Raw genomic sequence first — 16,326 nt, forward strand, 5'->3', positions numbered from 1 at the left:
GGTTGTTACATTTAGCTATTTTATAAGCCATAGCCACTCAGCCAGTGTAGAAACCTTTCGAGCAATGTTTTGCTTTGTAAACATAATTGAGCATATAGCAGAATAATGTTTTCAATAAGATTTCCGCATTTATCTTTTTTTCTGGGTCATTCACCAAGCACATCGGAATCGGCTTTTCTTTTTTATACTCCATTATCTTAAAGTAGAGATGGGTCGACCCAGCTATTTTTGAATAGCAGTTGCTTTTGCTACTGCTACACAAAAATAGCAGTTAATTAAAGCTGCTATTTAAATAGCAGTTACTATATACAGTGTTACTTTATAAGTAGCGAGTAGCGTTGGAGACAATGACAAATAACTTTATAAAGAATATTTGCTTTTTTTTAAATTTATTAGCTAAACTTTGAATTTTCATTTTGAATATTTTTGTCATTCGGTGTTTTTTTGTTTTAAGCAATATTTTGTTGAAACTTTTAGTGTAGGTGCTCGTTGTCTTTACTTTTTGTTTAATAAATTACAACTCAAACTCTCAAATGTTAATTATCGAAATTTCACCGTAAATAATACAACAAAATTGTTAGAACAGCATAGATGGCAGGTGGTAGTGATCCCTAGAAGTCCTGAAACTCTTCAAGTCTTCAAGGAGAGGTATGAAACAAAATACTGTGATTGGTAGCAGGCGCGAACGCCTGGGATTCACATACAGGGCTTTATTCTCGATTTGTTATTGTTTTTCTGTCTCTATATTATACGATTGGCGGGCGCCTGGGATTCACCGTCGATAAACCAATGCGGGTTATTTGCCTTTTTTGGTGGGCGATTGGCCACATCCAGTCCTATGTGTTAGTTATTGTGGAAAAAGTAGCATATATAACGTAGTATCATAGTAAGATAAAAGACATTAAAGACATAGTAAGATAAAAGACATAAAAAGGTGTGAAATATTTCAAAATATTAATTCAAAGTTAGTGTGCTGTGTTTGCTTGTTTGCCTTGTTGCCTGTTTTTGCTTGTCGAAAATTAGAATTTAAAAAGGTAAATTGCATTGAATATATTTTGAAGTTGTTATTTATTTGTATATTTATTTAGGTTCTGTTATTCAACTAACAACATGAATAAGAAATCAGATATTTGGAACTTCTTATCAGTCTCAGATGAAGATAAAAGCAAAGCCAAGTGTAATATATGTAAGTCAGTTTTTTCATATAAAACGTCTGTAACGAACCTTAAAGCACATCTTAGCAGAAAACATCCTTCTGTAAGACTGCATCAATTTGAACGTGTTCAAAATACTAGAGAAGCAAATACTGAACAGCTACCCAAAACGGTGGTACTTCTACTGTTAGTGAACCCTGCAGTTCTAATACAAGTGTGTTGCCATCGACCTCGCCATCGACTTCTAAAGGAAGTTCATCAAATATAATTCCGTCGGCTCGATCTGAAGCTAAAAAGATGCAGCAACAGTTAATGCCTGAATATACTCATAAGAGAATTACAATGTCCCAACAAAAAAATTTGGACGAGCTTCTATTGAATCTTGTTATAAAAGATTTTCAGCCATTTTCCGTGGTTAAAGACTCCGGTTTTAAAGCATTTATTTCAGCTCTAAACCCTAGGTATAAATTGCCTACTAGAAAAACTTTAAGTAATGCTCTTCTTCCAGGACGATTTGAAGAAGTGCAGAACAAAGTTTCGGATGTTTTAAAAGAGAAGTCACATCTATGACAATTACAACAGACTGCTGGACATCTCGAAATACAGATAGTGTAATGGCAATTACAGGACATTTCATAGATCCTGAATTTAATGTCAAATCTGTTCTTTTGGATTGCGTTGGGTATGAGGGAGGGCACAGCAGTAGGAATTTAGCAGATAATCCTTTAAATGTTGTTTCTTCTTGGAATATACCTGAAAAATCCATCTTGCTGTGCATTTCAGATAACGCTGCAAATATAAAGAAAGCGATTACTGTGGACTTAAAATGGAGGCATTTTGGTTGCTATGCACATACCTTAAATTTAATAGTAGCCGATGCTCTAAAGTTAATTCAGGAAGGTACCTTAAGCAAAATTAGTAAAATTGTGACACATTTTAAGCAAAGTGCAAACGCCAAACATAAATTCGATAATGTTCAACGACAACAAGGCAAAGAACCAAAAAAGCTCAAAAAGGACGTAGCATCAAGATGGAACTCCACATATCTAATGCTAGAAAGATTTGTGGAGTTAGAAGAAGCAATACGAACAACTCTAGCATTAATGGATTCAGTTTCTCTGCCAGTCATTCCCACAGAGGAGTGGACATTTATGAAGGAATTAGTAATTATATTAAAACCATTTTTTGATGTAACTGAGTTAATGTCTGGGGAAAAATACGCCACATTATCTTTAGTTATAATCATGACAAATGGGTTGAAAAATGTTTGTATTGAGATGTTGAATAGCGATAATTTTATAAAAAGCCAAAAGTTAGCCAAAATTTTATAAAAAATCTTATACAAAACATAACATCGCGGCTTGAAGATTTAGAGTCCAGTAAGACCCTAATTGTGTCAACATTTCTGGATCCAAGGTTTAAGAATATTGGTTTTAGTAATCCTGTCGTTTCAGATAAGGCGAAGGATTATGTTACTGGTTTAGTAGCTCAAAATATAAGAGCAAAGTGCGAAACGACTGGAGAAGCAGGTTTAGAGGTTGGTGCCAGTAATGCGACGTCAGAAAAGCCACTATTTGACCTTTGGAAGCAGTTTAATAAGTCGGTGTCATCTCATCCTAAAGTCAATCAAAGTCCGCAAGCACGTGCTATAGTTGAAGTAAACCGTTACTTGGAGGAAGAAATTAGAGAGGATCCTTAGAAGTGGTGGGCTAACAATGGTACGGTTTTTCCAAATTTAAGCCATGTCGTCTGATGCAAGTTTGGAACAGTTTCAACTTCAGTTGCATGTGAACGCATGTTTTCAAAGACTGATCTTATTATTTCGGAGCGGAGAAGTCGCATTAAGTAAGAGAAAGTAAAAAAAAATATGTTTTTAAATGTTAATCAAAAGTTACTTTGAGTTTTTATTACGTTTATTATTTCAGACTTTTTTAGATTTTTTTTCTATTTTTCACTTTTTTTTCCTGACTGTTATACTTACTATATGTTACAGTTTTATATACTCTTGTTGAATAGCTAAGTTTCAAGTTTTTCTTTAATAAATATTTATAAATTAATAATAAACAAGTTATTTCTATTCCATAGAATATATGATTTTTTCGAAACAGCTTTTTATTAAGAATGTAATTTTGTTTTTTGAAATTAAATATTTTTTCTTCCAATTAGTAGTTTTATTTAATATTAAGTTTAATGGATGACAATAAAAATATTAGACGGAAACAAAATATAAAAATATTTCCGTATTTCCAGTCACGCCATAACCCATCTCTATCCGCTACTTTCATAATCATAATACATTTTCAATGTCCGAATCCCGAATACTCCGTTTCCCGTTTCTGTTACACTCATCGAATCGCACTTCGCGTCGCAGTCGACCAGTCCCGCCAGTCGCAGTCGTATCGTGCTATTGCTATTCCATTTCCCAGCTATCGTGACACTCGCGTCAATAGCCGCTCGGTATGCAATTTTAGTTGCTACAAAAATAGCAGCTATTTTTTAAAGCCGTAGCAGCTAACATTATTAGAAATCAAATAGCAGTTAAAAAATAGCAGGCTGCTATTTAGCAACCCATCTCTATCTTAAAGAGGGTGCTTATTTTTCCAAAAAAATTATGAATGTAAAGAGTTACACGAACAAACAAGAAGAGCGTCTGAGTTCACTTTTCACATTTCACCACAATTTGCGCCCCTTATCACGCAACACCTTAACAACTACACAGCTATACTATATAGTTCTAGTTATAGTTGACCGATAACTTATTATTACCTATAGGCTATACATTTATTATTTTATTAAGTAAAATTTATTTTCGACCTTTAAAGTGTAATTGTAGCGGGCCATATACTATCGATGTCCATGGATCCTTGGCGGGCCGTACTTTGCCCATCACTGGTCTTAAGAACCTTAACCTATATTACAGTGCCTTAAACATAAGAATTACAATAACAAATTACCTTACCCACTTATTTCTAAACAAAGCTTAATTTCGTGTACAAATTTTTGAAACCTCTTAATATACTTAGCAAGCCTGATATAAAGGATTTCTTAGACCTGCATTAGTTCTCACTGTGCCTTGGTAAATATTAAAGTGAGCTCTAGTATTATAGTTATGTACTTTTATAATATCTACATTAGTTCTTTGTTAACAGTTTAATATTTTATATACTAATTTAATTTGTTCTTTGCGCAATTGTTCTTTGACCATTTTACGTGCCTTGTATTTATTGTCTATATACCCCCTGCTAGTGGCAAATGGGTTTATGATATGGTGTACGATTACTTTGAAACAATGCAATATTTGTGTGACAAGAAAACAATTATAATGGGTGATTTTAATATCCCCAATTTTCTTAGTCCCCAGGATGACTCTATTGTGAGATCAACTTTGGCATTTATGAATATATTGGAATTCGTACAATCTAATAACGTCCTTAACATCAATGGAAGAATTCTGGACTTAGTGATAACCAATTTGTCTGAGTGTGAAGTTCATTTGAGTAGTTTTTCTTTCGTTGAATGTGATTCTTATCATTATTCATTAATTATGAATTTTCAGAGTAAATTACCTCAGACTAATAATTTCACCCAATTTCAATTTACTGGAACAGAGTTGTTTCAATTTTAGACGTGCTAATTATCCCATGTTACATAGCTTAATTGAAGCTGCTGACTGGCAGGAGGTGTTTGTTTCTTTGGATCCTAATGTATCTTGCGACAGCTTTTGCAGTACACTTAATGAAATATTTCATACAGCAGTTCCACTTAAAATCGTTAAAAAATATAAATTTCCAGTCTGGTTTAATTCTGATATCATAGAAAGTTTCAAACTAATACATTTAATTCGGAAAAAACTCAAGAAATATAGAACTCATTATTATGAAAATCAGTTTAAAATAGTTCGAAGCAATATTAAAGAACACCCGAAAATCGAATTAATGTAGATTCCTCCGATTTTTGGAACTATGTGCAGAATAAGAAAGGAATTTCACGTATTCCCGGGGTAATGCTATTTCAGGATCGTACAATAAAAGATCCACAGCAAATCGTTGTTGTATTTGGAACATTCTTTCAAAGCGTATATATTGAGTCGGACCCATCTAGTATTAATGTTGGTATTGAATCGAGCCGGACTATTAACAACTCTGTAAATTGCTCTTATAATTTTTCGGAAGATGAAATTGTCATCGCCTCTAATAAACTGAAAAGTAAGTTGACCTCCGGTACCGATGCGGAGTACCAAGTATTGTCGTTAAAGATTGTATTCACGTTTTGTCAGGGCCTATTGCGTATAAATGGAAGACTGCAAGAATATCCCCGCTACTCAAAAAGAGACCGAAGAACGACATTCAAAATTACAGAGCTATATCGACCTTATGTAATTTCTCCGAACTTTTAGAAATAGTTGTTTATAATAGAATAAATGCCCATGTCAATTATCAATTGAGTTTCGTCAAAAATCTCTCCTGTACAGTAAACCTGGCTTGCCTAAATGATTATTTGTGTCAGCATTTGGATAATAGAGGTCCGGTTGATGTAATCTACCTTGATTTCTGCAAAACTTTTGACCAAATTGACCACTTAATACTTCTTCATAAGCTAACATTTTTTGGTTTTTCCAAGGAAGTTTTTAGTTGCTTTAATAAAATCTTACTTACGAGGTCGTAAACAATTTGTTGAATATGAATTTAAGTCTCCTATATATGAAGTGTGCTCGGGAGTTGCGCAAGGATCTAATTTGGGCCCGCTTCTCTTTTTATTGTTTATAAACGATCTCGCTAAATTGTTCACAAAAATAGATACTGAAGACGATTGCGAATTCTTTCAGGTAAATCTTAAAAAAGTAGAGAATTGGTGTCATGTCAATAGACTATTTTTAAATGTGAATAAATGATCTATTCTCTCATTTTCTAGAAAACTGTTGCCAATCAATTTTGACTATGGAGCAAATAATGTTGTATTAGCCAGAGTGGATGAGGCGATTGATCTGGGAATTACTTATTATGCGAAATTAAGTTTCACCAAGCGTGTAGCAAAAATAGTTTCTGACTCTGCCAAATTGTTCGGTTTTATTTAATACCTACTTTTCTTCTCTTACATACGCTCAAAAATAGAATACGGATCTCTAATTTAGTACCCAATTTATAGACAAAAATCTCCTTTTTTGAAAATGTGTGTAAACTTGACAACAGATGAACATGTTTGTGAACAAAACACCTCCCTTACCCCTGTGCACGTGTTGATTTCACTGAGTGTTTACTCCTTCTAGTCTGTCAATGTTTTAAGATTAAACCTTATAGAGCCTCAGGCAATGAGATTGAACAAAAACATTTTTTTACACAAATCAATATTCAGTACACTCTTGCTTTCATTTAAAATCCAATTTCCCTTACAAAGGAACACTTAATCTATATACCCAAAAGGCTCTAATGAAATAAAATTATATGCGCTACCTTTGAGAATAACGTGTTCCAACTTGCAATTTTTCCCTTTATAGCAGGTGCCGTCTTTCCTTGTAAATCGACATACTCGCACCTCATCTTTCGCGTCGTAGCCGAACAAGTATTCGTTTTGATTGTCTGCGTGGTGCTCCTCCAACCGATCCAGATCGTCCAAGAACTCGCCCAATTCCGGATTATCCTCGTCTATATATAAAAAAAAAGAAAAACGATTTTTAAACGTCGATAAATTGCGCCCACTTTCGATTACATTCGTCGAGGATCTCTTGAGCCAGACGCATGTCGACCAAGAAACGACCGAGAGTGTCACGGTGTTTGCCGGCGTAATCTTCTAGGTCCACCCCGAGGGAATCGCTGCAACAAAAATGTCAAAACTTCAGCCCTGAAGTTGATTAAATAAAGTTGAAACGTTTGATAAATTTTTAATGTAAATTTGGATTTTGTAATTAATCTTAGATGGAAAATAAAAGGGTTTATTACAGGCAAGGAACTCAATGTTTGTGGAAAAATAATTATTTTTAAACTTCGGTCATTTCAACCTCTAGGCCTATTTACAAAGAATCCAGGATTAAAAATCCTTTTCTAGTTTGTATTACTAATTAAACATGGTTTTTATTTACATAATGGCAAGTACATTATGTAATTATTTAGCTACACATGGTTCAAATAATTTAGCTGAAAAAAAGTGCAAAAAAAGGCCATAACTATATTGGACTGTGTAAAGTGGAATCTGGTTTTCATCCAACTTGTCAAGCAAAAGTCGTGGATAAAAACGAAAAAGTATTTTGTTGTTTGGATTCACAGGAAAGTGAGGTTATATCTACAAAGAACCATAATTGTAGACGAGATGGACATAAACAAGGTCAAATCTATGATACAGGACACATTTAATAAACTCATGGAACCATTTAAGGCATCCACGAGCAAAGAATTAAATGGACTTAAAGCGTCCGTTCAATACATGTCAGATGTATTTGAACAACAAAAAATCACTTTGGAGGCCTTTGTTGGTGATATATTGGTGACATATCGTCCTTAAAAGTAAATATCGGGATCTGGAGTCTAGAATAGCCAATTTTGAGCAGAAGGAGAGGCGCAAGAACATTGTGGTAATGGGGGTCCCCAAACAAACTAAATTGGATGCTAGCAACATTGTTGGTCGTATTTGCAGAGCAATGGAAATACCACTAAATGAAGGTGATCTGGAAGAAACTTTTAGAATTGGAAAATCAGAGAATGGATCTATCATGGTGAAACTAAGAAGTTATGACAAGAAATAATGAATAAGATCAAAATTTGCTGAAAGGACTAACTCAGGAAAAATGCGGTTTCGAGGGTAAAAATGGCAAAATATACCTGAACAATGATTTGATTGAGCAAAGAAGAAATCTTTTCAAAAAGGCTAGGGATGCTTGCAAGGCAAATAAATTTAAATCGGTGTATTGTATGGATGGAAATATTTTTGCTACAAAAACAGATCAGGAACGCGTTATATTAATAAATAGTGAATGTGATCTTGAGTGATCTAATAAGAACATAATTTCAGTTTACTGTTGATTGGTTTTTGTTATAATATTCGCTGTGTTTAATGATCCCTTGGATACTTATAAGGCATGTAAAACGATAGAATGTAATAATTTGTCAGATGTGTCTGGTTTTGACCAGATATCTCTAATTCATCTAAATATAATGGGAATCTGTACTAATTTTGTATTTTTTTTAGAAAATTCAACTTAAAGTGCTTGATGTGATCATAATGTCTGAAACTCATAATGATCGGGGGAGATTTGCTCCGTGGCCTCTTCCCCAAACACAAGGGTGACACAATTGTATAATTGTGTCTATGAAGAAGCGGTGCACTGTATAATTCTTCCCTTGAAGAACCAATTGTAATAGAATAAATGAAACACATTTATTTTCTAAATATGTACATCTATTAGTAGTCACAGGAACTTGGAATAACAGTAACTGGGTAGACTTAAATTACCACTTTTTCCGCTGTCTCTATGCAGTCTCTATAAACTGTCTCTAACCACTCTTAACGAACTCTACTTTATTTACACTTGCTACTTTCACTGATTTTATTACACTCACTTATTTCATTTCTTAAAAAACTAACAATTTACTTATGTCTATAATTCTAGGTTAACTTCACACCAACTTCACACCAACCAATGACGACCGGGAACGTTTTTATGTAATTAGTCAAATATTTAAAGAGTTTAGAGAGTGTGATAAACCTGCACTAGGTTATCACTATTATTGACAATACTTGTAGTTCACTTATTGTTAATAACTACGTAACCTCTTAGTCTTGGTCTCATGAGCTTAATTAATAAACCAACAAGGGTTCAGGGTGGCTCGGCTACTTGCATTGATCATATTTTTATAAAGTGCAATACTCAAATTTATGATAAAATTATTTTAGTGGTTTTGGCTGATGACCTGACGGATCACTATTCCATTTTCTTAGGCATAGCATTGGAATACAACAACAATATCAATATTATGCAAAATAAAAAGCAAAGTAAATCAATTCAAATATTAAATATTAATCAGTTAAATTAATATGTTGTCAGAAACAAGCTGGGATGATGTAATTAAGATTAGTGATGTTGAAACTTGCACAAATGAATTTATTGGCAAAATTAAAAGTTATATTAGCATATGTACCAAATACAAAAAAATTTTAAATAAAAAAGTCAGACTTAAACCGTGGATAACGAATGGTGTCCTAAATTCTATAAGAAAAGGGGACCATTTAAAAAAACAATGTGTAATTATAATGTGTAATACATATAAAGAATATAGAAAAGAACTTACAAAAATAGTAAAAAAATTTAAATTTAAATATTTTAAAACAAAAATTTACAAAAACATGAATGGTGTAAGCAGAAAGGGCACAAGTCAATATTTTCACAAATTGCCATTATACCTAAAATGTGTTCTCCTATGGTAAACGCAACGGATTATACATAAGGGGCACAAGTCCGCATGTCTTAGAAATGTCGGGTAATAATGCTAGCGTTATGCATAAAAGGCACACGTAGGTGACATGTGCCGTTTATGCGAAATGTTAGTGTTTCAAATGGTGGGGTCAACATTACGTCATCCGCAAAAATTCGACTTCAGTTAATCTGTTGATTGCTTCGGGGACAGTTGCACGTGGTTTTAGTTTAATTTGACATAGATGACAATTCTGAATTAACACCTAATAAAAGACGAAAAGCAGAGCCTTCTAATTATGCTCGCAACATACAGAAAAAGGCAAGATTGGAAGGAAAGTCTTATAAAAACAGTAAAGGAAGAGACGTTTGTGAGAAAAAAATTAATAATGGAGTCCTTTGCAGGTAGGTTCTTTTATAGTATTTTTGGCACATCGGTTAATTTCATTATTTAGTTGAAGAATGAAATGCTCTGAAAAGTTCTCTGATGCAGATAGATTGGCGATTTTTCAACGATTTTATACTTTAAGCTCTAAAAACGAACAAGACATTTTTCTACAGGGTCTTGTGGATATGATGGAAGTAAAGCAGCGGCGTCCTCGACCAGGTGACAAAAATAAACCCAAATCAAAAAGTTTGAAGTACTACTCATTTAAAGGAAGTTCCAAAGTAGAGATTTGTGTTAAAGCATTTATGAATTTATATGCTATCACGTACAACGCATCAGGAGAATTAACACCTTATCCTCACAAGGCAAGTCACCGAATGACTTACGCGGAAAAATGACAAGTGCTAATAATTTCTCAGAAGAAATTCGGAATTGTGTAAAGGAACACATACAATCATTTCCTACAAAAATCAGCCACTATTCAAGACGTGAAAAACATTATTTGAATAGCCAGCTAAATTGGACAAAAATGCAGTAAAACCAGTTATTGACATTTCACCAATCATTGACACCATTCTACAATTTTCCCTAAAATAAGAAAACGCATTTGAATTTCATATTAAATGTGAAACCTATGCAATCCTCTGTAAATCTGGTAACCCTGAACATATTTCCAGAATTTTCTGGTCAGTCATTTTGTCAGGTCAGTTCATGTTGTAAACCCGTTTTTTGTGCTCCTTAGTGTAAAAAATAAAGTAATTACATTTTTGTGACCCATTTTAAAAATTTAGCATTAGTATGTATTGTTATTTTCTGTGGTTTATTTTTGTTTAAAAAGTTAAAAGTAGATAAAATTAATTAAAAAATCTCCCCATATTTATTTGTTTACAAGAAAATGGAGGTGTCAATAACTGGTTTCAAGGACTATTCCTTCCACTGTCAACTATTGGTTTTTAATACTTTTGACCAATCACATTTTGAGTGTGAAATACGTATCAAGACAATGTTGCCAATATTTCATTTTTTGCAAACAAAGTAGGGAAACCAGTAATTGACACAAGTGTCAATTACTGGTTTAATGATGACAATATTTGGATGAGCCAAAACTAAATATATTTAAGTCCTTCTGCTTTTTTAGAAATGTCGCCTAGAAGAAATTATACCTCTGACCAAATGACAGATGTACTGGCGGAAGTAAGAAATGGTGTACCAGTTGCAGTGGCTGCTCGAAACCACCATGCTCCACGGACAACCCTACTTCATAAGATGCAAGGAAAGTCTGAAGTTGTTTGTACCATGGGGCCCTCAACAATACTTAGCAAGCATGAGGAATCCCTATTGGTTAAATGGATTATTGAACTATCTGAAAGACATTTTCCCGTTTCAAAAATGCAGCTTTTAGATTCAGTTCAAAAAATCATTCAGAACGGGCAAAATCGTTTACTAACAATAATTATTGTCCTAGCGACAAATGGTTTCTGCTATTTTTGAGGAGACATCCGGAAATTTCACAACGAATATCACAGAATTTGACAACATCCAGAGAAACTGTAACTTCAGGACAAATTCGTAGATGGTTTCAGGAAATAAAGGAGTATCTAACGTCCCATGATCTCTATCAAGTAACTGATAACCCCAAAAGGGTATTCAATGCTGACGAAAACGCGTTTTACCTCTCACTCAAAGAAGGAAAAGTGTTAGCAAAAAAAGGAGACAAAAACATTTATCATGCAGCAGGAGATGATAAAGAAAACTTAACTGTACTGGTAACAGCTAATGCAGCTGGTAATATTGCACCGCCGATGATAGTTTTGGCCTATGAGCGAATTTCATCTGCCATAGCTTCAAGTGTGCCTAAAGATTGGGCATTGGGTACATCCGAAAATGGGTGGATGTGTTCAAGCACTTTTTATGAATATATCACCAATATATTCAATCCATGGCTCATAAAACAGGGGATTCAAAAACCTGTTCTCTTTTTTGTAGATGGCCATGTGTTCCACTTAACTCGCCATTTATCAACATTCTGCAGTGATAATGGCATTGAGTTGATAGCTTTATATCCCAATTCTACACACATCCTTTAGCCTATGGACATTGCAGTATTTAGGCCCCTTAAATTAGCCTACAAAAATGAGGTACAAAATTGGAGGATGGAGAACTTTGGCAATAGGCTTCAGAAGATGCCCTTTGGAGGTGTGTTTAAAAAGGCCCTGGAACACATTAAACCAGAAACCATTCAAAATGGTTTTAAATCTTCAGGTTTATACCCCTTTAATGTTGACAATGTACATTTTACCAAAATTTCTGCTAAAAATGACGATTCAAATGACATCCCTGTAGCTGCTATGGCTTCAAACGCTACAAGAAAGAAGTCTCTGCTTGCCTTGAAAAATTTTGAGAGCAGGATTGCCCAAGAAAACCTAACTACATTCAGGAACTCCTTAAACCAACATTCTTGGGATGGTCCAGTGGAAGATAAGCATTTATTCGAAATTTGGAAAAATTGGACACTAGAAACATGTTCAGATGTTCAACATGCAGAAGTAAGAAATAAAAAAGGGGCCATGGACTCAGTTGCAGATAATCGATTTAGCCATTCTCTCACTAATCTTCCTCCCGCTTCTGTTGCCGAAGATCTTTGCACTCCAACAAAAATAACTGATGATCAACCGAGCACATCTTATAATAACACTCATGACCAGCCAAGCACCTTCTTTCAAACCCTTGATGCATCAAATGTTCCAACTCCTTTTAAGAAGGCGTTATTTTGGCCCGACCCAAAACCTCAAACAAAAAAAAGGAAAATTGGCATGAAAGGTGACAACAAGGAAAACATTCCATCTGTTGTCACCTCTGACGCATGGCGAAGGTATCACGCCAAAAAAGAAAACGAGAAAATAGAAGAAAAAGAAAAAAGGAAATTTGAAAGGGAACAAAAACGTTTAAAGAAGAAAGAAAAGCACAAGAACAGAGTTCTGGTGAGGAAGAAGAATGGATAGAGAGTGGAAATAGTTCGGATGATGTAGACCCCTTTGAAGATCCAAACAAATCATTTTGCCCAGTTTCTAACGAAGACATTCAAATAGGAAATTTTATTTTTGTGAAGTTTCTTGGCGGCAAAAGAAAGAGCACTACATAACGATATGTTTGTATTGTGCAGGAACTAGTTGACAATGATGACATTAGGGTAATGTCAATGACATCTTTGGGTGGAGACAAAAAAATGTTTGTGTGTGATGAAAATGATGCATCATATATAAAACAAAATAGTGTTATTGGTGTGTTGCCTACCCCTGATTTATTATCTTCTGGTGAGCGAATTAAATATAAATTCAAATCACTTGTGAATGTTTTTGAAGCTTAAGTACTAAAACAAATTAATATATCAAGGCCAATGCATGTCACTGTATGCATGTGCATAGATGTTTGTATTTCAGTATGTTTAAATGAAGCTTTCCAAAATATACAATATCACAGTACTTTTAATTGGTCTTTTATTAGTGTCTACTACTGGCTGTCAATCATTGGTTTTTTTGGATATGATGATGTCAATAACAGGTATTTTGACAAAACTGATTTTGAATATTTTTTCAACACATATTTATATTCTTAAAGCGTTTCGTTGTATTAATTGCTTAAAAGAAACATTAAACTATATGTTGTAACAAAATTTTACTGCAAAATGTTATATAAAAAATATTTATCATGATTTTCATGAAATACCCCCCATTGTACTGTCAATAATTGGTTATTTACCTTAAGCTTTTCATTTTATAGATGCTTTTTCCGTGAAAATTTTAATCTCTCTTTCGGAAGACCACAAGTTGATGTTTGTTTGACTTGTGAATTACTAAATAACAAAATAAAAGACCAAAATTTCATTGACACGGCCAAGCGTAAAGCCGTCGCAGAATTGATAGTTCACAAACGAAGTGCTAAAAAATTTTATTCAAAAATAACCAAAGATATTGAAGAAAAGGAAAATAAAGACCAAGTTCTGTCATTGGCCTTATGAGGTATTTTACTACCAGCAGCTTACTGTGTCCGTATTTTGTATTCACAATCTTAAAACAAATAAATCCAGGATGTACGTTTACCACGAGGGGCAGGCAAAGAAAACAGCTGACGAAATTTGTACGTTTGTTCTCGAATATCTTAATGAATTCAAGGACAATCAATCGGAGCTTCATCTTTACAGTGATAACTGATGCTGGGGCCAAAACAAGAATCATACTATGGCCAGGATGCTTTTGGCTCTCACAGATTCTGGTAAATTTAGCATGATTTGGCACTTTTTCCTAGTTAGGGGGCATTCATTTCTCCTGTGTGACAGGGACTTTGCGTTTGTGAAAAAAAATTTACGGAAACATGATAGAATATGCATCATTCACGAGGTCTCCACGATTATTATTACCAGTACAAAAAATAATACAAAATTTCCAGTCAAAGAGGTTGCAACAAGTGACGTATTAGATTTCAAAAACTGATGGGGAAAATTTTATAAAAAAAACCTGTGTCTCAAAGAAACAAAACATTTTCCCCGTAACGAAAAGGTCAACTTTCAAATAAGCACCTTTTTAAACGAGCCTTGCGCATCCCTTAGGAGAAGTTCCTATTAAGGCCAACAAAATGGAGCATATAAGAAAATGCACTGCTTTTGTTGCAGAAGAACACAAACCATATTTTGATGTTATTCTTCAGTGGCCTACAATCAACAATCAATGAGTGATCCGAAGATTAGTTTTTCCAAAACATTGTACTCTTCTATTAAAATTAGCTGCTTATTTTTGACTTGTACTTTACATAACTAAAGCTGTATTAAAAAAAATAAATATTTTTCAAATTTACTAAATAGCATTATTTGCAAAGAGGGCACATGTCAATTCTTCCGAGGGAGCTAAAATCAATTTTTAAATTTAAACGGTTTTTATCGATTTCCCAAAAATGTGTTTTTTTGACATGTGCCCTTTCTGCTTACATCGATTCAATTAGTATTATGTTGGGGTAGGGGACATTTAGCACATAAAATAAAATTACATTTATTGGATAAAAAACCTATTTTTGAAAAAAAGAATAATATTCAGCAATCTTTTTTCTTTACACCTATATTGGATGAGGAACTTATTATAAAGATTGAATAACATCAGAAATAATAAAATTCGATCTTCCAAGTACTCCTAAAACCCTTAAAGGACATTATTGATCTTATTTTCTGTACTGGGATATATCCAACAGCTTTAAAAGAAACCATAGTTGTCCCTTTATTCAAAGAAGGAAGCAGAGAGCAAATGATAAACTATAGGCCAATACCAATACCAATACCCTTTAAATAATAAGAAAAATATGTAAAAAAAAACTTCACTTAACGTAAATAAAATAAATTGGTAAAATAACTCGCTTAAATAAAATAACATTTAAAAAAAAAATTAAATAAAACCAAATCACTTATCAGTGTTTATAATCCCTTAATAACTAACCGAAACTGCATTTATAATCTTATAACCTAATAAAATTAAAAATAAATCAATACCAACTTCTAAACATAAGCATTTAAGCAATTAAATCTGATTTTATCATAACACAAAATAAAAACGCATTTGATTTATTTGTGTATAAACATCAAAAACAAAGTACTGTTTATACAAATGTTTTGTTTTGAAAAGAAATCCTCCGATTTAACTAAATGTAAACAATCGCGCCGCAAGAAATTAAAATGATTCATGCATCCCACCTTGCCACGAAATTCGAACAGACACCATTTACCGAACACTGGAAAAAGTACCTGCAATACATCCAATGTTGCCAATGACTCGAAAATCACGTCATCTCCATCATCAAACTGCTGCTCTGCTTAGATTGGCAATCATGCACGAAACATAAATGGAAACTGCCATCTACGATTGTCGCCTGGAATCAACAAGATTGCGCCATCTGCTTGGGGATTTTTGGTAATGCCCGTCGTCGCCTCAAACTCTCAAAACTGTCGTGAGTGACACTCCCTCGTCAACAGGACAAAAATGCTTGGACAAAATTGTTTAACTTAAAATCTAGTACAGTACCTTCGTAAAAGCTAAATCCGTCAATCCATCACTCACTAATAATTATTCACATTGATCTCGTCGTAAAAAAACCTCGTCTTAACATCTTAAGCTCACGCTCACCAAATTCACTCCACGTAACCCTTTTACGTTTTGTATCCCGGTTGAGCCCCCAAAAATGTAGGGTTTTCTATGTTGTCTAGGGTTTGTTGATGGTAATGAAAAGTCCGGTGCGGGATTTTTAAAGTATTTAATAAAATAATTAAGAAAACTATTGCACAAAAGAGTTTGGAGTAGACTTTAACTGTTAACTGATATGGTAAATCGCGTTCACATCCCTAT

The 16,326-nt window shown here is 33.8% G+C and overlaps 1 protein-coding gene across 3 annotated transcripts in view; it reads right to left on the bottom strand.

Annotated features, from left to right (window-relative positions):
* The window catches only part of LOC126749349 (uncharacterized), a 41,542-nt gene that overhangs the window by 14,067 nt on the left and 11,149 nt on the right, over positions 1-16,326 (bottom strand). For all 3 annotated transcript variants that reach the window (XR_007665090.1, XM_050459117.1, XM_050459046.1), the window contains 2 exons: positions 6,861-6,964; positions 6,605-6,796 (listed from right to left, as the gene is read on the bottom strand). Coding sequence is in view for 2 of the 3 variants with exons in the window: in XM_050459117.1 (XP_050315074.1) it covers positions 6,605-6,796; positions 6,861-6,964 (296 nt within the window). In the remaining variant the exon portion in view is untranslated. The remainder of the gene's footprint in view (positions 1-6,604; positions 6,797-6,860; positions 6,965-16,326) is intronic.

Source organism: Anthonomus grandis, chromosome 1 (assembly GCF_022605725.1).
Source record: "Anthonomus grandis grandis chromosome 1, icAntGran1.3, whole genome shotgun sequence".
In the NCBI taxonomy this organism is placed as follows: domain Eukaryota; kingdom Metazoa; phylum Arthropoda; class Insecta; order Coleoptera; family Curculionidae; genus Anthonomus; species Anthonomus grandis.